Source organism: Ambystoma mexicanum, chromosome 8 (assembly GCF_040938575.1).
Source record: "Ambystoma mexicanum isolate Mex_15411 chromosome 8, UKY_AmexF1_1, whole genome shotgun sequence".
Classification (NCBI taxonomy): Eukaryota; Metazoa; Chordata; class Amphibia; order Caudata; family Ambystomatidae; genus Ambystoma; species Ambystoma mexicanum.
The window spans coordinates 1,491,643,389-1,491,662,193 of NC_090929.1; the positions used below are offsets into that span (position 1 = coordinate 1,491,643,389).

General features: G+C 44.3%; 1 protein-coding gene across 2 annotated transcripts in view; it reads left to right on the top strand.

Moving 5' to 3' along the window:
* Nucleotides 1–18,805, top strand: part of SUFU (SUFU negative regulator of hedgehog signaling) — a 988,972-nt gene that overhangs the window by 59,473 nt on the left and 910,694 nt on the right. For both annotated transcript variants that reach the window (XM_069611674.1, XM_069611675.1), the window contains exon 2: nt 11,095–11,229. In XM_069611674.1, the coding sequence (XP_069467775.1) occupies nt 11,095–11,229 (135 nt within the window). The remainder of the gene's footprint in view (nt 1–11,094; nt 11,230–18,805) is intronic.

Genomic DNA, 18,805 nt, shown 5'->3' on the forward strand with positions numbered 1-18,805 from the left:
ACCACCCCTGACCGGTTAACCTTTTCTGTTACAAGACCAAGACCACTAGTAGCTCTTGCCTTTTCCTTCCAGTTGCTGGCGCCATTGATTGACGCTACCGCCATCTGTAGACCCTGGTTCCAGATACGGTTCTTTGGACTAATTCCATCAGCAACAGTGGCCACTGGGCCACCGCCTTCACCTGACTTCCCGCATGGTCGAAGACTCTCAAAAGCCCTTACCGCCGCACCGCTTGTTGGTTCACGGTAAGCTTCTGTTCTCTGGTGCTTACTCTTTGCACTTGTCCTGACACTAATTGGTCACTAATGAGTTGCGCAAATCACCAATTAACTCTGGAGATCCCACTCCTCCTAAACTATCTGTTATTGAATCCCACAGATACCCCATGGACAGTGTTTCATCCCTTCACCTCCATCCTGAAGAAGGCCATCCCAGTCACCTACATCCAGTCTTCGTACCCTGTGGCCGAAACACGACAGTGTCGATCTATGACACAACTCCACCCCTTGCATACTTGTACACACCTGTTGTGTTTTTTTTTTCCTTTTCTTTTTTTTTCCCCTATGACAATACCCATGGCCAACTGAGGTCCTGGGCTGCATTCACTCTTGTGTTGTAAACCCTTAAACTGTGTATCCAAGAGATCTTGCACCATCAGAAGGCTTGCACCCTCCACACTCTTGAGGGTGGTACCTAGTGGTACACATACCTATCAAATGTACAACTGTCTGTCTGTTATTATGATAACAATTGATATGGTACATGTATCATCACCAGAATTCAGAGATTAAACTAAAATTATTCTGAATCTCAAAAGTGTGGGTCTCCCATCCTGATTTTTTTGTTTGAATATACATTCACCCTCCTGGGCATATCAGGACCTAGCCAGGCGCCCTGTATTATTACCTGGAGAGAGCCCGACAGGACTTCACTGCGCCACCTCCCACATCATGGCTATGGTTGCCGAGCCTTCTTATATCATAGATGCAGCATTGCTCTGATTGTGGTTCATGGACGTCCGCAACTCGTGCAAAAATAAAATGTGGCTGGCTTCAACAATGTTCATAGTATCTTGTGGATAATAGTTAGTGCTCTACTAGTCGTCTCTTGGGTTGGATGATGTATCCTGTGGGCAGTACGACACCCAGGATGGGTGTGGAGGCCGAGGTGAACCGTGTCTCTGTTATAGAGTGCATCTAGGTTGTGAGTGGTGATGAAGCCAGCAATGTTTGCTGCTTGCAGTATTGCGGAATTAGCGTGGAAGTGCATGACTTTGCATGTGCTTTTATTTAAGTGTGTGATGCTGAATAGGAGGTGGATGATGATCTGTGCGTTGTGTGCGGGAGATGGGTGTGGACTGGGTGTTTCCGTGTGAGGGTGGATATAGGAAGTGGCGAGTGGGGTGTTGATGCACATGTTGCTGCTTACGTGAATGAGTCAAATTGAATGCTTGTAAGTGTCTATAGAGAGGTGGAGTCAGATGCTGTGATTTTGTCTTTTCGGTCATTATGCATAGTTTGTTTCTTTTGAATAATTTAGATGCTAATTAGCCACAGATCCCTTGCTCTTTGTAACTCTGTATTTTTCATATTCCCGTGCCTCATTGGTGTAACGTTACAAATCGTTTTTTTGTATGTTTAGATACATGGAGAATTTGGTTGTTGTAGGAGTAATTTTCCCCTGCACTCCATGAGTTTTATGTGCACCTTGGTGTATTTCGAAATGTGTTGATGAGTCGAGCACGGATTCAGGTCCTAATAGGGCTAAACAGGAATTGCCCGTTTGTAGAATTATAGTCTCAAAATGGCACACTTACTATCTTGTGGGGGCTGCAGACACGTAGTGTTAAATATACTGCTACAGTGTTTTGTATGGTGGTTTGCATCAATTTGTAAATTGTCGAAAACTTGAAATATTACATTCTGCAGAATATGTTCCTCAGTTCGTTCCCAGTCTTGTAGCTGCGAGGTGTTTTACATTTTCTTTTACCAGACGCAGAATACATTTCTTGGAACTACGTTTTCTGTATACTGGTAAGTAAAAAGTCAGTAATCTGCTCTTGTCAAGGAGTCGCGCTCTTTTTGACATTTTGTGCAACATCAGCCCTGCAGGCCTCCTTTCCATAGAATGCTATGAATGCCTTTGGAGCATTATCTGCTCTCATTGCAACTTGTCCCTCAAGCTAGCCTTTTACTTTTCTGTGCAAATTATGTTACAATGTATGGCTCTCGGCAGCCACACATGGTGTTCAAATATTGACAGGTCTTTTAATGTGGGCCACCCACGTTGTTCCGGGAAATTGCTCCCTTCAGCTGTTGGTGGGTGAGAAGAACACCGTTTTTTTTTCTAAATTAACCTAAATGTTGGTAGCAACTGTTTGCGACGAATTCTTACCACATTATCACGCAAGTTGTGTTACGTTCTATTTGAATAAACCAGAGGCTTGTTCACCAGTTACATATGTAATCTTAGAGGATTCATAAATATTAAAGTGACTGAATGTTTGTGTTCTTTTCGTCCATGTGTTCGTAGAAGACCTCCGTCTTAACGGTTGTTTTTTTTTTATTTAAATACGCAAGAGTAGTTTTAGTATTTCAAAATGTGCCAAGTGCACCATATTATCAAATATGTTTTATTCTGTGCCCATAACAATGGTCTTGGATGGTTAGGCACCACAAATATGGCAGGTTTTTTCATATGTCAAGACTGAAATCCAACTCCTCTGTGGTGTGGGCATGTTCGGTTATTGTGTTCTGGTATTCATTTCATTTGCCTGCACATGCTCTTTTTAGTATCTGCATAATGTGACGCCACTCTCCCCAGCCCATCTTTTTCGTGTTCCCACCCCCCCCCCCCTCCGTTTTCTTGGGGAGTTTAGATTGTGCTCCAGTTAGAGGCAGCATGTCCAGTTACACCTTGTGTGTCACACTATATCCGTCCTTTATTCTAGGTTGTTCAAACTGCTGGCTGAGTTTGTTTGTCTATCTCGGCTTGAAGGGCTGGCATGATATTTGCAATATCTGCTTTTACCGCAAGTGTTGATATTATTTTTCTTAGCAATTTAAGTAGTGCCAACTTCGGCATCTTTTGCATGCCCTACAGTTGCCATGTGGAAATGCCTTCTCAAAGGCTGGCCATAAGTGCATCACCGGATCTAGGCCCTTGAGGTCCCACAGACCCGAGAAGGCCCTGGTCTTTGCATTGATTTGGTATGTGACTTGGGCAATCATTTGGCTGCAGTTTATACATGCCATGCTGAGGTCGATGTCCTTACCATGTCCCTCTCACCCCTCCCCCACCCCCATCGCCTGAGTCCTGCTAGAGATGCCAGAGGCAGTATACATTTGGCCCTGCCTTAAGGTTGTGCTAGGCTTCTACCGGAGTAGTCTAGATCCTGACAACGTCATCTTTTTTTTGTAGATTTCTCAGTCTTCCTCTGGTATTGAAGTCTTGCTATAGGCAGATGGTAATCTTTGATGGAGAACTCCGTCCTCTGCTTGCATCCCTTGTGATAAATTGCATTGTATCTGAGCCTGTAGTCAGTCGTTGTATGCATGATGGTGCACAATCAAATTCCTTTCTAATAAAAACACATATATGGAACTTTAAGATGTTGCAAGCAGTTGTTCCTTCTTTTCATTCATATTTCTTGTTTAGATTTTGATCAAGAAATTGTGACAAATGTAGTCCCAAAATAAGGTTCAACAGGGTGTCCAGGGCAGATTGTGGTACGAGAGACTTCAAGATTGATATAGTGAAACATGTTTTTTTTTTGTTTTTTTAAACTGCTCTTTCCCTCCCCCCCCCTTTCACTCCCTTCACTGAGCTCCATCCGGTCCCCCCATTGCAGTCTGACATGCCACCGACAACCAATTAAATGTAAGGGAGCTGTGGTGGGTCGGAAAAAGTTGGACACATTTAGGACATTTTGTACTTTATAGAAATTGAGAATCATGCCTATTTCTCCCTATTGATAAAGGGAATACCCTATCTAGCTAAAGAAACTAAAGGTGCTCCTCAGTTGTCAGGAAGTCCAAAGTAAATATGTATTCCGTCCAAACTAACACTACCTGACGCTTTCTGTGAGGGTGGTTCCTGCGAGTGGTGACTATTCGGCTGCAGGATCTACACTACTATTCAGCAAACGTTTTCTTAATTTCATCACTTGGAGACATTTTGGGCAAAGCCCCACCCAGAATTCCATATAACCCAGAATTCCATATAACCCAGAAGCCACGCACTTGGTGACTGTTCGGCGGTTCAGCTGTTCAGCTGTTGACCTGTGCAGCCTAGCAGCCCTTGCAGTTGACAGTAACTCAGACGCTAAAGCGTTTTACTATGGCAATTGTGCTTCTGCTGTCAGAAACCAAAATAAATTAGAACGCATGAAAGCGGAGCACTACTTGTGGAACTCGTGCTGTTGCTTCGTTATGTATACCTTGCGAACACACATGCCTATGGTACTTTTAAGTAGGGCGAAATACGAGTCCCTGCCTTCCAACCTTTGTGGGCACGTGAAGTCCACATCCTCACGCTTGCAGGCACCAAAGAAAATGATCAAGCCAAAGCGCCCATTTCATTCTAAATCGGTCAGAGCTGACCTACGGCAAATGTGGCCTCCACCCGGAAATCTTGCATCAGCGCTGTTGGGCGCCTCCAAATCTATTCCAATCGGCTTAAAAGAGACGGAAGGTGAGACTCTTGTGGGCTTGAAATCTAAGCCGCCCATGTACGTATCTGATGAGGACATTTTTTTACTTTCAACATGCAAAATTGTCTAGTGTTTGCTGGGCGTGGTGGCGCGCGCCTGTAATCTCAGCATTGGTGAGGGAGGTTGAGGTTGTGGTTGGGGGTTCGCGACAGCTGTTCGTATCCACTGGTGATCTGTGCAAGAGCTATATTCTGTGTAACCCCAAGTCGTGAAGCCTGTGTTCTGCTATGTGTGACAAGCAGTGCGTGATGCCAGTGAAATGTAATGCAATTCAACCCGATATCCATGCAAATGAAAGTCTGAATGTCCCTAGACTCTGCTCTCAGGCTGTGACTGGTACTGGCTTGTCAATTTGTTGTCCCCACTAAACAAGAAACGGTACTGGATCCACAGCCAGAGGTTTCTGAAACAAATGCTGTTGGTAATAATTTACCTGTATATGAAAAAGCTCTGTGACAAAGAACAGAATGTGAGTATTGTCCCTGCACAAGGCAATCCTATTTTGTTGCTGGCAGTGCTAATTATAAATCAAACCTCTAACGAAATACACACTTAACGTGATAACCCAAAACAGAAAAGAGACTATGTGGGAGTCTTGCCCTCGAGTGGTAAGACATCGTAAATAAAGACACCCACGTCTGTTGAGGTGTTTTTTCCCCACATCTATGGTAAGTGTTGAGGCTCAAGATAATTACATCTTAGTACCGGAAACTCAAATGAATAGGAGTCGTATGTCAGACCTTCGCCCAGACCCTCATTTGGGTTTAAGCCCAATAATATCCCAGCATATGAGATTACTCGCGGCCATGAACACAGGCATTTCCACCCTCACAAATATTTACGGGCACATGGAAAAGAAAGTTGTATAAAATACAGACTCAATGAGTTGATTCCATGATAATTGTGACCAAATATTTTCAGAAATTAATTACATCAAAGTATGTCAAACATGAGACCTAATTAGAGAAATAATGACTCTAAAAAATACTTGCCAATGTAAAACGATCCTCAAATTTCCAGGGTTACAGATGGGTCAGGTCTGACAAACGGCAAGGCTCGTTTGACAGTCAGATGAACATACAAACTCTGACAGATACACCAATGATTGTTGATTCAATACCTACAGCACAATCACTACATGTAGAAGAGGAAATTGTGGAGCCGGGGGAATGATCTACACCGTACATTGTAAATGACCCCAGTGTGATCAAAATTGATCATAGCTGTACACCGGACAATATATGATATATTCTACCAACGCAAGATGGGGCACAAAAAAGAAAGATCTAAACAAATGAAGAAAACAAAAAAATCAAACGGTCCTGAAAAATTCAAATCAGTCAACGGGGAATGTAGATACATAAAAGCCTTGACTGCGCCTCAACATAATAAGAGACCTAAAGAACTAATTGTCGTAAATCTCCCCCCGTCTCACCTGGGATCGCTTCTTGCTCTGTTCCGCGGGAGGATTCCTCTTGTGGACGGATCGGGTCTTGTATAGGCTCGCTCGAGTCTCGTCCGGCTGCAGAGCGCGTTCAGAGTTCCGGGAAGGCCGCTGTTCCAGGATGTCCAGGAAAAAAGGTAGCGGTCACTAAGAATGGGGATTCCAGGAGCAGATTAGAGGGAAGGGGTGAAGGAAGGAAGAAGGAACCAGGATCTAGGACTAGTGGATTCGCCAAACAGCGCGCACACACACACACACACGTCAAGTCACTACCTAATCATAGCATTGAGACGCGTGGGGCTGAAGGGGCGTGGCCAATTTATAGAACGTGCCGTGTGCGACGTGAAAGCTGGTGCGAGGCAGGTCGCTTGTTGCGGCCATGTTGGGAGTAACAAAGAATACAAGCCCCGGAGCGATAAGGACCAGGAAGTCTAGAAGGGGCAAGTTCTATGGGTCATGACAGCATGCCTCCTCCGAAGACCTGTTCCACCAGGTTTGCTCGGGTGTATGAGATGGAATCTTCTAAGCAGTCGAGGGGTATTTAAGTTAGAAACTGGTTCCCAGGTTCTCTCGCTTGGAGGATATCCTTTCCATTCAACCAGGTATTGAAGTCGACCCCGTTTATACCTGGAATCGCATATTCTGGACACTTCATATTCCAGCTGATCGTCCACAACAACAGCACTGGGTCTGCAGGACTTTCGGGAGGATTGGATGTAAGGTTTCAATAGGGAAGTGTGAAAGACTGGATGTATTTTCTTCCAGGAATCGGGTAGCTTGAGTCGGAATGAGACCGGATTGATGACTTCCTTTATGTTAAATGGTCCATAGTACCGAGGGGCCAATTTGTTTGGCCGTAGATGTCGGTTAATAGTTTCGAGGACAACCAGACTTGATCACCAACAGAATAAGAAGGCGCTGATCTTCTCTTGGAATCCGCATAGAGTTTAGTGCGTGTTTGAGCCTCTTTCAATTGTTCCTTGGCTTTCTTGTGTATGTTGATGAGTCTGTATCCATGAGTCGAGAGTAGGTACTGGAGTGGGATGTGGAAGAACAGAAGGTAAAGCGGACGGGTGAAAACCTTGACTGCAATAGATAGGGCTGACCTTGAGTGCGGAGTGATCGGAATTGTTGTAGGCAAACTTGGCCAGGGATATGAGGAGAGACCAGTCATCCTGAACCTTGGTGACAAAACAATGAAGATATTGCACCAGAGTTTGATTTACACGTTCCGTGGCTCCGTTGGTTTGTGGGTGATAACCTGATGAGAGAGCGTGTTGGATCCCTAGAATACGACACCGATGTTTCCAGAATTGTGAGACGTATTGAGGTCCTCGGTCCAATATGATCTTGGAAGGAAGTCCATGAAGGCGGAAAATATGTTCCAGGAAGATTCCAGCAAGTTCTGAGGAGGATGGTAGTTTATACAAAGGTGTAAAATGAGCCATATGAGTGAACAAGTCTATGGTTACCATGATGGTTGTGTACCCTCGGGAAGGTGGTAATTCCACAATGAAGTCTGTAGCAATAAACTCCCATGGTCTTGTTGGCAGCGACGGTTGCAGTAGAAGACCCGCCAGTCTCTTTGTTTTGACTGCAGACAGTACAAGCCTTGACGTACTGTTGTACGTCGGTCTTCATTCGAGACCACCAAAACTGTCTTTGTATAAGACGGAGGGTGTTAGTTATACCACGATGACCGGAGTGAAGGGTATCATGGCAGAGGTTTATTATCCTGTGTTGTAATTTCTGCGTAGGAATGACCAGTGCATTGTCCTTGAATAGATATTCTTCCTTGACTCTTGGATTCCATGGATTCTTCCTTGAAATATCCTTCCAGAGGTCAGAGGACTGGGTTTGCACTCGGATTTCTTCCAGGAGGTTGATTGCTTGAGCTACAAAGATGGTGTGGGGAAACATCTTGGGATAGGCCTTGTCCTCAGTGGCTGCGTAGTCAGGACGTCGAGATAAGGCGTCAGCAATCATGTTTTGTGATCCGGGAACATGAGTGATTTGAAACTGGTACTGGGCAAAGAAGTCTGTTCCTGCACTCCAACGACTGTAGGATTTGAAGATTCCGATGGTCTGTGCGGACCTGAACGGGATATCTAGCACCCAGAAGTAGGTGTCGCCATTCAGTGAAGGCTTGGCGGATGGCCAACAGTTCCTTCTCCAGGACGGAATAGTGTGTCTCGCTGGGGGTCAGGGTTTGTGAAAGGTAAACAATGGGGTGTTCCAGTCCATCCTCAAGTTCCTGTTTCAAGACCGCCCCTATGGCGTAATTGGAGGCATCCGTTTCCACTAGGAATGGGCGATTTATGTCGGGCTGGGTCAGGATGGGGGCTTGCGTGAACTCTGTCTTCAATCGTTGGAATGCTTTATCTTGCGGCGAAGACCAGATAAAGGGGGTGTCTTTCTTCAATAGAGCAAAGATTGGCTGAACAATCTCGGAAAAGGTAGAAATAAACTTCCGGTAGAAGTTGGCGAGCCCCAGGAAGGATTGAACTTGTTTCACAGATGCGGGAGCGGGCAAAGCCAGTATGGCCTTTACCTTTTGAAGGGTCCATACAAATTCCTTCTGGGCTAAGGATGAATCCTAGGTAGTGAACAGAAGTAACGTGAAACAAGCATTTTTCGGGTTTGGCTAAAAAAGACAAACACAGCAGAAAGGAGCGAAAATGGAGGCAGAGGCCTGGAAAAAAGGGGGAAAGCAGAGAAAATGCAGAACGGAGCAAAGCTGAAGAGAGAGAGCAAGAGGGGGGACACTCTTCTCACAGGGGCCAGGACGCAATATGGGCTGAAGCATTGTGTGCATGTGAGGCGCTGGGGTGGGCCCAGCGGGGCAGGCATGGCATTTTTTACTTAACATGCTTGCTTGATCATAGATGCCAAGTGTTATTACCTGACTAGATTGCCATTTGCGGCAGCCAGTTTGAACATGTTTTCATACTGTGGCATTTGCGTTTTTAATGGTAACACCAACTGCAGTTTGTTCTTATGTAGGGGTACTGCCATATCTTAGCTGGACAGGTGTAGGCTTGTTGTCGAATAGTATCAATACTGGCTTTATGCGCAAAGCAAACGTGAGTATAGGAGTATATACTTATATGGGAGTAATGGCATATATTGGTGCAGCTGGCAAGGAAATGTATGGGCATCGCCAGCATGAACATGTATTTATACGGTCATATATTGTGGGCAAAGGCATCCTGAAAATGTGTTTTGGAAATGCTCCTGTGCACGGATAGTGACTTGCCTCGATTGCATTTTTTTCAGGAGTTAACCTACAAAACCAATTGCAAATCATTTGTTTTTTTACCCAATTCTTCAAAATAAATTTGCTGTAAAATGCACCATTTTAAGCCTTTATTTTAAACATAATCCGTGAGGAAGAACTCGCCACAAACCCCTTGATTGTTTCAAGTTCCCTCGCTATGCTCTGGCATATTTACACCGCGCCAATTAAATAAATTCACCAGCTGTTACTGGGATGTGCAGTCAGAAACTGAAGCTACATTTTATGTGGGTATATTGAGACTTCTGCGACCATTGCTAAGGATCCAATGTGGAGCAGTTGCCTCCTTTCACCATGTATTTAGCGTCTGTATGTGATGGTCATGGACAGTCTGACAGGTGACCTATCATTTTAAACAGAGGTATGGGTGATATCTCTTCTGTGAAACTGCCTCTTTTTGATCAGCTAATATTTAAAGCTGAGCTGGAAGCATTATTTTAAGCTGTGCTTGGAGTGTTGTCTGCTTGAGTTAAAAGAATGCAGTCCCTTGCTGAGTGCATAGGGCAACTTTGCATCTGTTGAAAATAAGTTAACATTTTAGGATGTTTATTAATTTAACGCAAAACTTTCTCAAAGCTGCTCTGAACATGCTTAATGTTGCATTTTTGTACCAGCTTTGTAAAATATAGGTATTGTCCTGTTGACCCTTATTTAGGGTGACCAGATTTTCAAGACGAAAACCGAGATGGCCAAAACTATAAAAGGACTCGCACGGACTCCCTCCCCTTGCTCACCCATGACAGCCCCCCCACCCCAAACACCACACGGTTTCCAGCACTGCCCCTCTAGATACATAATTTAGAATATATAATATATAATGTAAATTGTGCTGTTTATGCATGAATGTCGACATGTTAATCAAAAAGGAGCATGTGCTCTAAATGATTTTACAGGCCTTGTTGTTCATTTGTTTCTAAACCGGTCTCGTTGGCAGAGTCGATAAATGTGTGTGGCTGGTGAAAGTTTGGGGGTTTCGAGCCCATCCAGCAATGTCAGAATTCTGATAGTGTTATGTTAATTTAGTTTATAATTGTTATTCGTGAAGTTGTCGCCCTCACTTTACCCAAAACCCAGGACTGTCACCTTCCTTTTCCCTAAAAAACGGAACCGGGTTTTTGAAGTAAAAAAAACCTCTCGGACAAGTAAGGGGGAGGGCCCAATTCTACGACAGTCCAGGCAAAACCAGGACGTCTGGTTGACCTACCCATTTTTGATGGGTCACCACCCTGCCCCCTAACCCCTTGTTGTATTTGTGCCCCCCCTGGATTGCCCCCCTTATACTGATTTCTAGTGACGCCACTGGCTCTCGCCCCTGATGTGGCACTGGCACCTTACTTTGCAGCTCTTGAGGTGTTCTAGCGAGAGTGAAGCTGCATTTTGATATTTCTGATTCTTGACCACCTTGAGGGAATTTACAAATAGAACTTCTTTTAAAATGTGACTTGTATCTGTGATGCAAGTACCAATTCAAGATATGAAGAATACCATTTTCTTTTTAGTAGCCCAAAACTGATACTTCTCACCATTATATATATTTCCTGTATTGTACCCATCTTTTTTGTTATGACTGTACGTTTTGTTTCAGTGATGCAAGGGTAGTGAGGAAAAGCCATTCACCTTAGTAATATATTGTCTGTCTTTCAGGCTGGGAGGACCGGATCCCCTGGACTACGTTAGCATGTACAGGAGTCTTGGAAATCCAGCCACAACCGTTCCTGAACACTGGCATTATGTGAGCTTTGGGCTTAGTGATCTGTACGGTGACAACAGAGTACATGAGTAAGTATTTCAGTCGTCGAACTTGGCCATCATTGAATATCTATCTTTATGAGTGGAAAAACTGTTCCATCAGAGTCGCAAACGTTTGTCATGCCCTGTAAATCATTCTGTGGTATGCGATCGAACGACTATATAAATGTGCGTGAATGTAGATGTATTCAGTGAATAAACTTTAATTGAGAAACTTTTAAGGTGAATTGGGTCAACACCACAAAACCCTTGAAATTCAGTGAAAAGAAATTAGTTTAAGTGACGCTAAGGTGCCTGTTCAACTATATAATTAGGAATTTCGAAGGCCTTGTGAATGATTGTTTGATGCTAAACCACCTTAACTCCGAGCTGCCTCGTTGATTAGCAAGTCGTCACACGCATGACATCACACAAGAGATGCAAACGAGTTTTCGTGTTGGGGGCACCCATTGCGCTCTCAAATGTTGCAAATACTGTATGTAGTTATACCAAACCTAAAAAGGAATATCTGCAATGCGTTGTGGTCACCTTGTTCTTTGTTGTTTGTAAAGCCCATCAGGGGTTTTAACTGGACACCTGTTAAAAGGAAGCACATTTTTTTTCTCTATGGGGAAAATGAATCGGTTTGATTTAAAGTGATTTTTTCTCCCCACTTACGCTTAATAACTGTTGGCGAATTTGACCCGTATTTTCCGGTTTGGAGGGTGCCATGGCAGATAATTTTATTAAAATTTCAGCCAGATCTGTTCAGCAAGTGAAGTTGGTAGCAATAGAATGTTCTCAAAAGTCATTGGTTCCTAAAGTCCACCTTTAACTATAGGCCATCGAGGGTGTGTGTGTGTGTGTGTGTGTGTGTGTTCTATGGGTAGAATAGGATATTTGAGACAAGTCACACATGCCACAGCACCACCTAGTAACCATTGCTGGAAGCAAGGCATTCTGAGTATGCAAATTAGCCCAAATGCAAGCCTTTTGCTCTACACAATTTTCTTAGGGCAGTGCTACTTTATACAAGCCTTTATCAACTCAAGACACATTTCTCAGACGCTGTGGCATGTGTCACTTGGCATGTGTCAAATGGATTATTCCACTTTCTCATTTCAGGTGAAAGGTTTTTTCAAGCCTTTTTAAACCATCATAACTTTGCTGTTTACTATATATAGGTTATGCTGACTATAGCCTTCTCTGTCGGGACACTCTATAATTGTAACATTTTCTTTGTTCACAACACAGCCTTTTGCCCACTATTTTTATACAAAAAGTATTGGAGGGCCTATTGTACCGTTAATTAGGTTTGTAAAGATTGAAATATTGCATGCCTGGTACATTAGTTCATGCTTGGATGTGTGTGTCTTTGCAACGTTTTACTATCTGGTTTCAGTAGTCTAGTAATTTGGCAATAAAGTCCGGGAGCTGAACCCAATTCCGTTCACTTTCTGAGTGACTTGCAACCCCTTTCTGCACTTAATTGTTTAGAGTGTGGCGGTTTGTCCAGTACTTGAAGTGAAATGTTGTCAAAGTTGTGTGACGGATGACTGACAATTGGAGTAATCCACATGTTTTATTGCTTTGAATTTCTTTCTCGATCACAATTGCAAAGTTGTACCAGGCACATGTTGACAGTGGTTTGTTAGGTTATTGTATATTTGTATTGCGCCTTAAATACCATTGGTATTATCTCAAAGCGCTGTGGGTTGAACGCCCTCGAGGAAAGTGGTCCAAGTCAAGTGGAGAGAGTATGATAGTATACAGTGCTTGGGTGCACTTGGTATGTGTGCAGCTATTGCAGTGTGTGGCTGCATTCTGATGGTAGGTGCAGTGTCTGTGTCAGGTCAGTAGAATGTGTGCAGTAACGCCGTTGATCTGGCAGTCTGCATTCCGGTTTCTGAATTCCTTCCAGTGTTCGCTGAGCTGACCGTGTCTATTCTAGAAGAAACATTGGTTCTCTGAGAAAAATCCTCTGTCAGATTCCTCGCCTGCTACAGAGCGTCTTCCCATGAGGTGGAGAACGTTAGTCTGTATCCGAAGCTTGGTTATAAGTGCTGGTGGGGGTCCCAGGTAATAGTTTGCAGCGGGTGGGTGAGTATTTCTGTCATAGTTTTGAATTGCGGAATTGTATCGCATCATTGTCCCTTCCAGGAGCTGCAAGTGCTCAAGAGCTCCATGATTGGAGGGCGTAGTGCATATTTGCAAGAGACTGGAGCAGGTCTAACCAAGCGTAGTTGATATTGCGCCCCGGTGGAAAGTTCTTTGCATCAGTTCTGAGGCAGATCATAGTAATCTGACTTGATCAGAGACCACCTTGTATGCCGGAGGATGATGTGATCTGGCCCAGTCGTAATGTTTGAACACAAGTGAGGTTCCGGAATTGACGTTCTGTGCATTAATTAATTCCCAGATGAGGGAGGTTGACATAAGTTAGCAAGAGCAGGCCTGATCGTATTGTTTAGCACATAAGTGCAATAGCGCTCTAGGTTTGTATTTCTGCGCATTGATTTACAGATAGTAAGATAGACAGAGGTTGACATCTCCTGGTCGGATGCTCAGTGCATACTTGGAGGAATGATGAAGCTCCGTCAACGTGAAGAACATAAATGTTGTTGGTTGTATGCATGGATGATGACACTGAGCGAGCCCAGTTGTAGCGTAAGAGCATCTGGTTGTTATGCTTTGGGTTTGGAGTTGTGGGCAATGAGATAATAGAGGTTGGGGGAGGCATGGTCAGCATTCTTCTAGCGTTGATATGGCATTAGAGCCTGCTCCCGAGTCCCGACTGACCTCCCTGTCGCAAAGTGGTTCCATCCCTTTCTGGCCATTGGTAGATCGAGTGGTCCAAAGCAGTCCCTTGTATGATTTAACGGAAAAGCCAGGTTTTGATTGCTTTCTGGAAGGCCATGTGAGGTTGGCTTCGTCGGATGCGGGGAGATAGTGAGTTATTTCCACAGTGTCAGCGCTATGATCGAGTAGACGGACCCTCTAATCCTGGCTGAATTGGTGGCAGGGAGCACCAGTTTGTAGCGTAATGACCTTCTCCCCCACTCCCATCAGGTCTTATCTTTTGTATACACTTTTTTACGGACCATTCTTTTTCTTTAATCGGTCTAACTCTTATGATGGGTATAGTGCTTACATAGATAATTCGCAAGATGAACCCCCACTGCCTCAAGGGTATAGTTCTGCTTTGATCCCTCCACCCCCATCCCAAGGCCAGTAGTTGTTGCAGGCAAAAGAACCAACTTGTGTGTGTACAGCAGCTTATTTCGTTTTTTGCAAAGCCATTTACCTTTCACATTACCATGGTCCTTTATTGGTTTTATTAAATTCTACACTTCTCCACTACCACTCAGCAGAAGCTCGTCCAACCATTGCACCTTAAATACATTTGCTTCCCAGTTCCCCAATAGAAAACCAGTAAGTAAAATGCACTAAGTGCTCTATTTCACCCGAAAAGGAGAGGATCACTAAAACTTTGCAAATATCGTACTTGTCGATGTAGGTTACATACTACACCTTTCATGTCATTCAGCACTAAATGGTGTAGAATATTTAAGAAATTATTCCGACGGCTACTTGAACGTTGTTAAAGTGTAGTTTTCTTGACTGGCACCCTTTTGCTGCCCTACACCTGAGAATATGGCATTGGAGCATCCTTCTTAACTAGGTTCCAGTTGCTTATGCACTCTGACCTATGAAGAACAATTTCAAAGACCTTTTTGGGGAAATGTTACAGCAGCTGCAAAAACCTCCTAAACTACCTTCTGAATGTGCACTGGTGGGCCCTTCAGTATCACACATGGCTCCTCAGGTGCCCAGAAGAAACCCCCTTGTTACCAAAAGAGCCTTCTACAGTTGAATTGATCCAAAACTGCAGTATCCCCAAGAACCATGGATCAACTCTAATGATCCACCTGCAGCAAATAAGCAGGACTCTACACAGGAGGGAGGAGATGAGGAAATGCCTGCCTCGGTTCAAACCTTCCACGACAGGCTAATGGACCGCCCAGGTTTACTCAAAATCCTGCTTCTAGAAACACCACTGACCGAGGCAGATGTATTGGCTATTGCCTTCTCCATTAGGGCGTCCGAGATTTGAGATGGGCCTCCAGAAGGATGTGTTGGGAGAAGCAAGAAAGCACCGGGTAAAACCCCATTCAATAACTCAAGCAAACAAACCGATTCAGGTGCATTATCTCCTTCTTGCCGTTTTCTCTGAATACATGCCTGAAACCATCCTCTTCACTCATAGCTGCAGTTATTCTGTACTCTAGACCATCGTCCTCTTCATCTTTAAACTTGCAGGTCCTCAGCTGTGGACAAAGCACTGGAAACTGTGGGCAAAATGGTGTTCGTCAATTCATCTTAGGCAAGCCCATGCTCGGACCCGATTTGCAGCAGCAACTTAAGTTGTGGCGAATGCTCACTGAGTTTGAAAGGTTCATCCATTTGGACCACCTGGTACAGTTCAGAGGTTGACTGGCTGATACCTGGGTGATTACGCAAGATTTTTTAAGGGCAGCGTCCCACCATGTGGAGACTTCTGCAAGAGGCATCACCATTGGGGCCAACATATGCAAACCAGTGTGGTTGTATGCCACAAAACTACCTAGGAGGTTCAGGTAAAGTACTCGCCCTCCCATTCAATGTAATAGAGCTTTTCCACAGCTCCATGAACGAGTAACTAAACAAAAAAAAAGCTAATACCACGATTGTAAAATCGATTTCCGTCCTAATAAAGCCCATTTCAAAGCAGAGGGGAAGGGAAAGGGAAAGGGAAAGGTCTGAGTCCAGCTCCCGCTCATTCACAAGTTTGAGGCTTTCAGGACCAGAAGACAAAACAGGCGGATGGGTCCCATTGGCACTAAAGAAATAAGCAGCAAAGAATTAACAATCCTGTTCTTTTATTTTATTTTTTTTATTGTTTTTTTGTTTGTTTTTTTTACTCATCCTCTGGTCCCACATTCCAACTGACACGCCTTCCAAGTGATGGTCATGCCTGGTCCCACAGCATGCCTGTGAATGACATCTGTCTCTCTACTTAGAAGCTTGGAGGACCGTCACCTTAGACACTTGGGTTTTTATTAATGCCATGCAGAGGAGTCCACCAACCACCTCTTATAGTTCCCACCCCCCCCCTCACACTCGTTTAGTGCAGTTTAGCTCCATTTGCCTAAGAGAGGAGGTAGAGAAGCTCCTCCAGATTTCGGTGATTGTGTTTGCCCTCCTCTTTGAGAGAGGTCGGTGTTGCTACTCTCCCTTTTCATGGTGCCCAAAGTCAACTTGGCGAGCCTGCACACCATACTCTTATTTGTCTGGTTTCCATCGCCACTTACTCGTAGAAAGGTTCAAGATGGTCGCTCCTGTACTTGGTCGGCTTTACATCAGGAGTCTACATCTGTACGGCAGATCTGAAGGATGTTCACCTGTACATCCCCATCTGGCTTTATTTATTTAGACATTTCAGCGCACAAACCCCTGCGGCATCTAGGCGCTAGTTACAAAGAAGTGGTTAGATGAAAAATACAGGGCTGGAAAAGCTTCTCATCTTATGAGGAGCTACAACAGGCATGTGTGGAAGGACAACATCAGTGGATAAGGCAGGCTGGTAAAGCGTCTCATCTCGCGAGGAACTACGTCAGGCATGCATAACAGGACACAAACCGTGAAGATACAGGCTGGTAGAGCATCTTGTTTTGTTGCGAGTATTCCAGAAGACCTGTTTGGTGTATATCATCAGGCGGTAACGGTGGTAAGTAAGTGTTTCGGGGTTTTGTAAGAGATGGTGTACGATTTGTGTGGGATCCGAAGATGGATAACAGAAAAAAGGCAAAGGTTTATGGTTGCAGTGAAGTCTGCTTGCCCACACAAGATATCTATGCGTTTCTGTTTGAGACCCTCATTTCCAGTTCACAGTACTCCCATTCAGCCTGAACTCTTCATCTCAAGGTTTCACAAAAAAAAGATGGCAGTGGCTTTTTTAAATGTATTCATATTTATTAAGTGCTTATAGTTGCATTCTAGTCAACCTTTTTACACTAAAAGAAGAAAGTGCATTCATAACATATAGTGCATACACAATAAAAACAAATAGATCATGCATCATAATTGCCTCATGACATTTAAATATCAAATACACTCAGAGTTCACTTATTCACACGCTATATTAACAGTCACCACTCATTAAAAAGAAAACTACACAAACTTTTTAGGAGGTTTTTTTACTTAGGAGATGCTTCTAGCAATACCTCGGCTCTAATCCATATATAAGCAGCAGATGGCACAACAAGTGATTCTGCGCTGTATAGCATACTCCAGAACTGATCTGATCCGTACAACTTAAATTTGGCGTGCCCTTTTCCATAGAACTCTTTAAGAGCTATGCATTGCGTTAATATGTGGCGCATGGTTGCCACTTGCATCTTACATGAGCGACAGATCCGCTCATTCCTGGAGATGCCCTTCCACGCTCCAGTATTTACAAGTACTGGAAGAATGTCAAAGCGCAAGTACAGAATAAAGTGAGTCAAAGCTGGTGTGCACAATTTCACTAACTACTTGCGCAGATTTTCACAAAACGTCCCCTGATGAGAATGAGCACTATATTTGCTTAATTCAGCTAAATGCGCTAGAGACTAGATGCGGTAATGGTCACGGATTCTGGGGCCCTGTTCACTTAAAAACAACGGCATCTCTTGGTCCGATAAACAAAATAAATGAATAGCCCGACAATGCGAAGTGACCAGGTTTTCAATACCCTTGTACATAGAGCTATGAGAATAGCGATTAACATGGCCCACGGAAGAGTGTATTAATGAGTCGTTGGATTGACCCATAACTTGCAAACCAATGTTTTCTACAAAGAAAGCAACGATTGTAAGCCCATTTCTGACTGACCCCGGAAGGCCCAATAAAGAACAGAGAATTTTAGGTTCGAATTTGGGCAACCATGACATTTCTTACTCGGGGTGGGGGCGGGGGGTAGGCATATACAATTCCCGGAATAATGGAGTCTTTATAGTGTGAGAAACCAGAAGGTGTCTCATCCGCTAGTCCCCAGGGATCTTTCATCCAGGTTGCCAGGACACGGCCATCGCTTTTGGATCCAGTCTGTGGGGGTGGACCCTTGCGGGAGGATCACCTGGGTGAGGAGTATTCAGGGAGTGTATTGGGACGCCGGATGGTGAGACGCAGTATCCCTTTCCCTGACATCTTTTCCCCCACCGGAATTGCTGTGAGAGAAAACAGATTAACACCTGAGCGGTATACCTGACATGTCCCAACACAAGGGTCAGGCAATTACTGATAATTACACACACCTGACTGTCATCACACTTCCCCACACGGATAAAAGGCGGAGCTCGAAAACGCACTCTAGCAAGGCAAACACAGGAGGAAGCAGCAGTTCTGAGATGGCAGCTCAATACGAGGAGAAAGACGGCAAGATCAGAAAGGGTTGCAAGAAGGGAATTGCCCTTGGTCTTTTTGGAGGCAAACCGCTACTTTCACAAGCCCTCAAGAATAAGGAACATAAGACTTGGAATTGAAGTTGAAGAAATGTGCATTGTGTGTCGAAGGTACGTGGGACTCTTCCCACATGGATGGCCAAGGC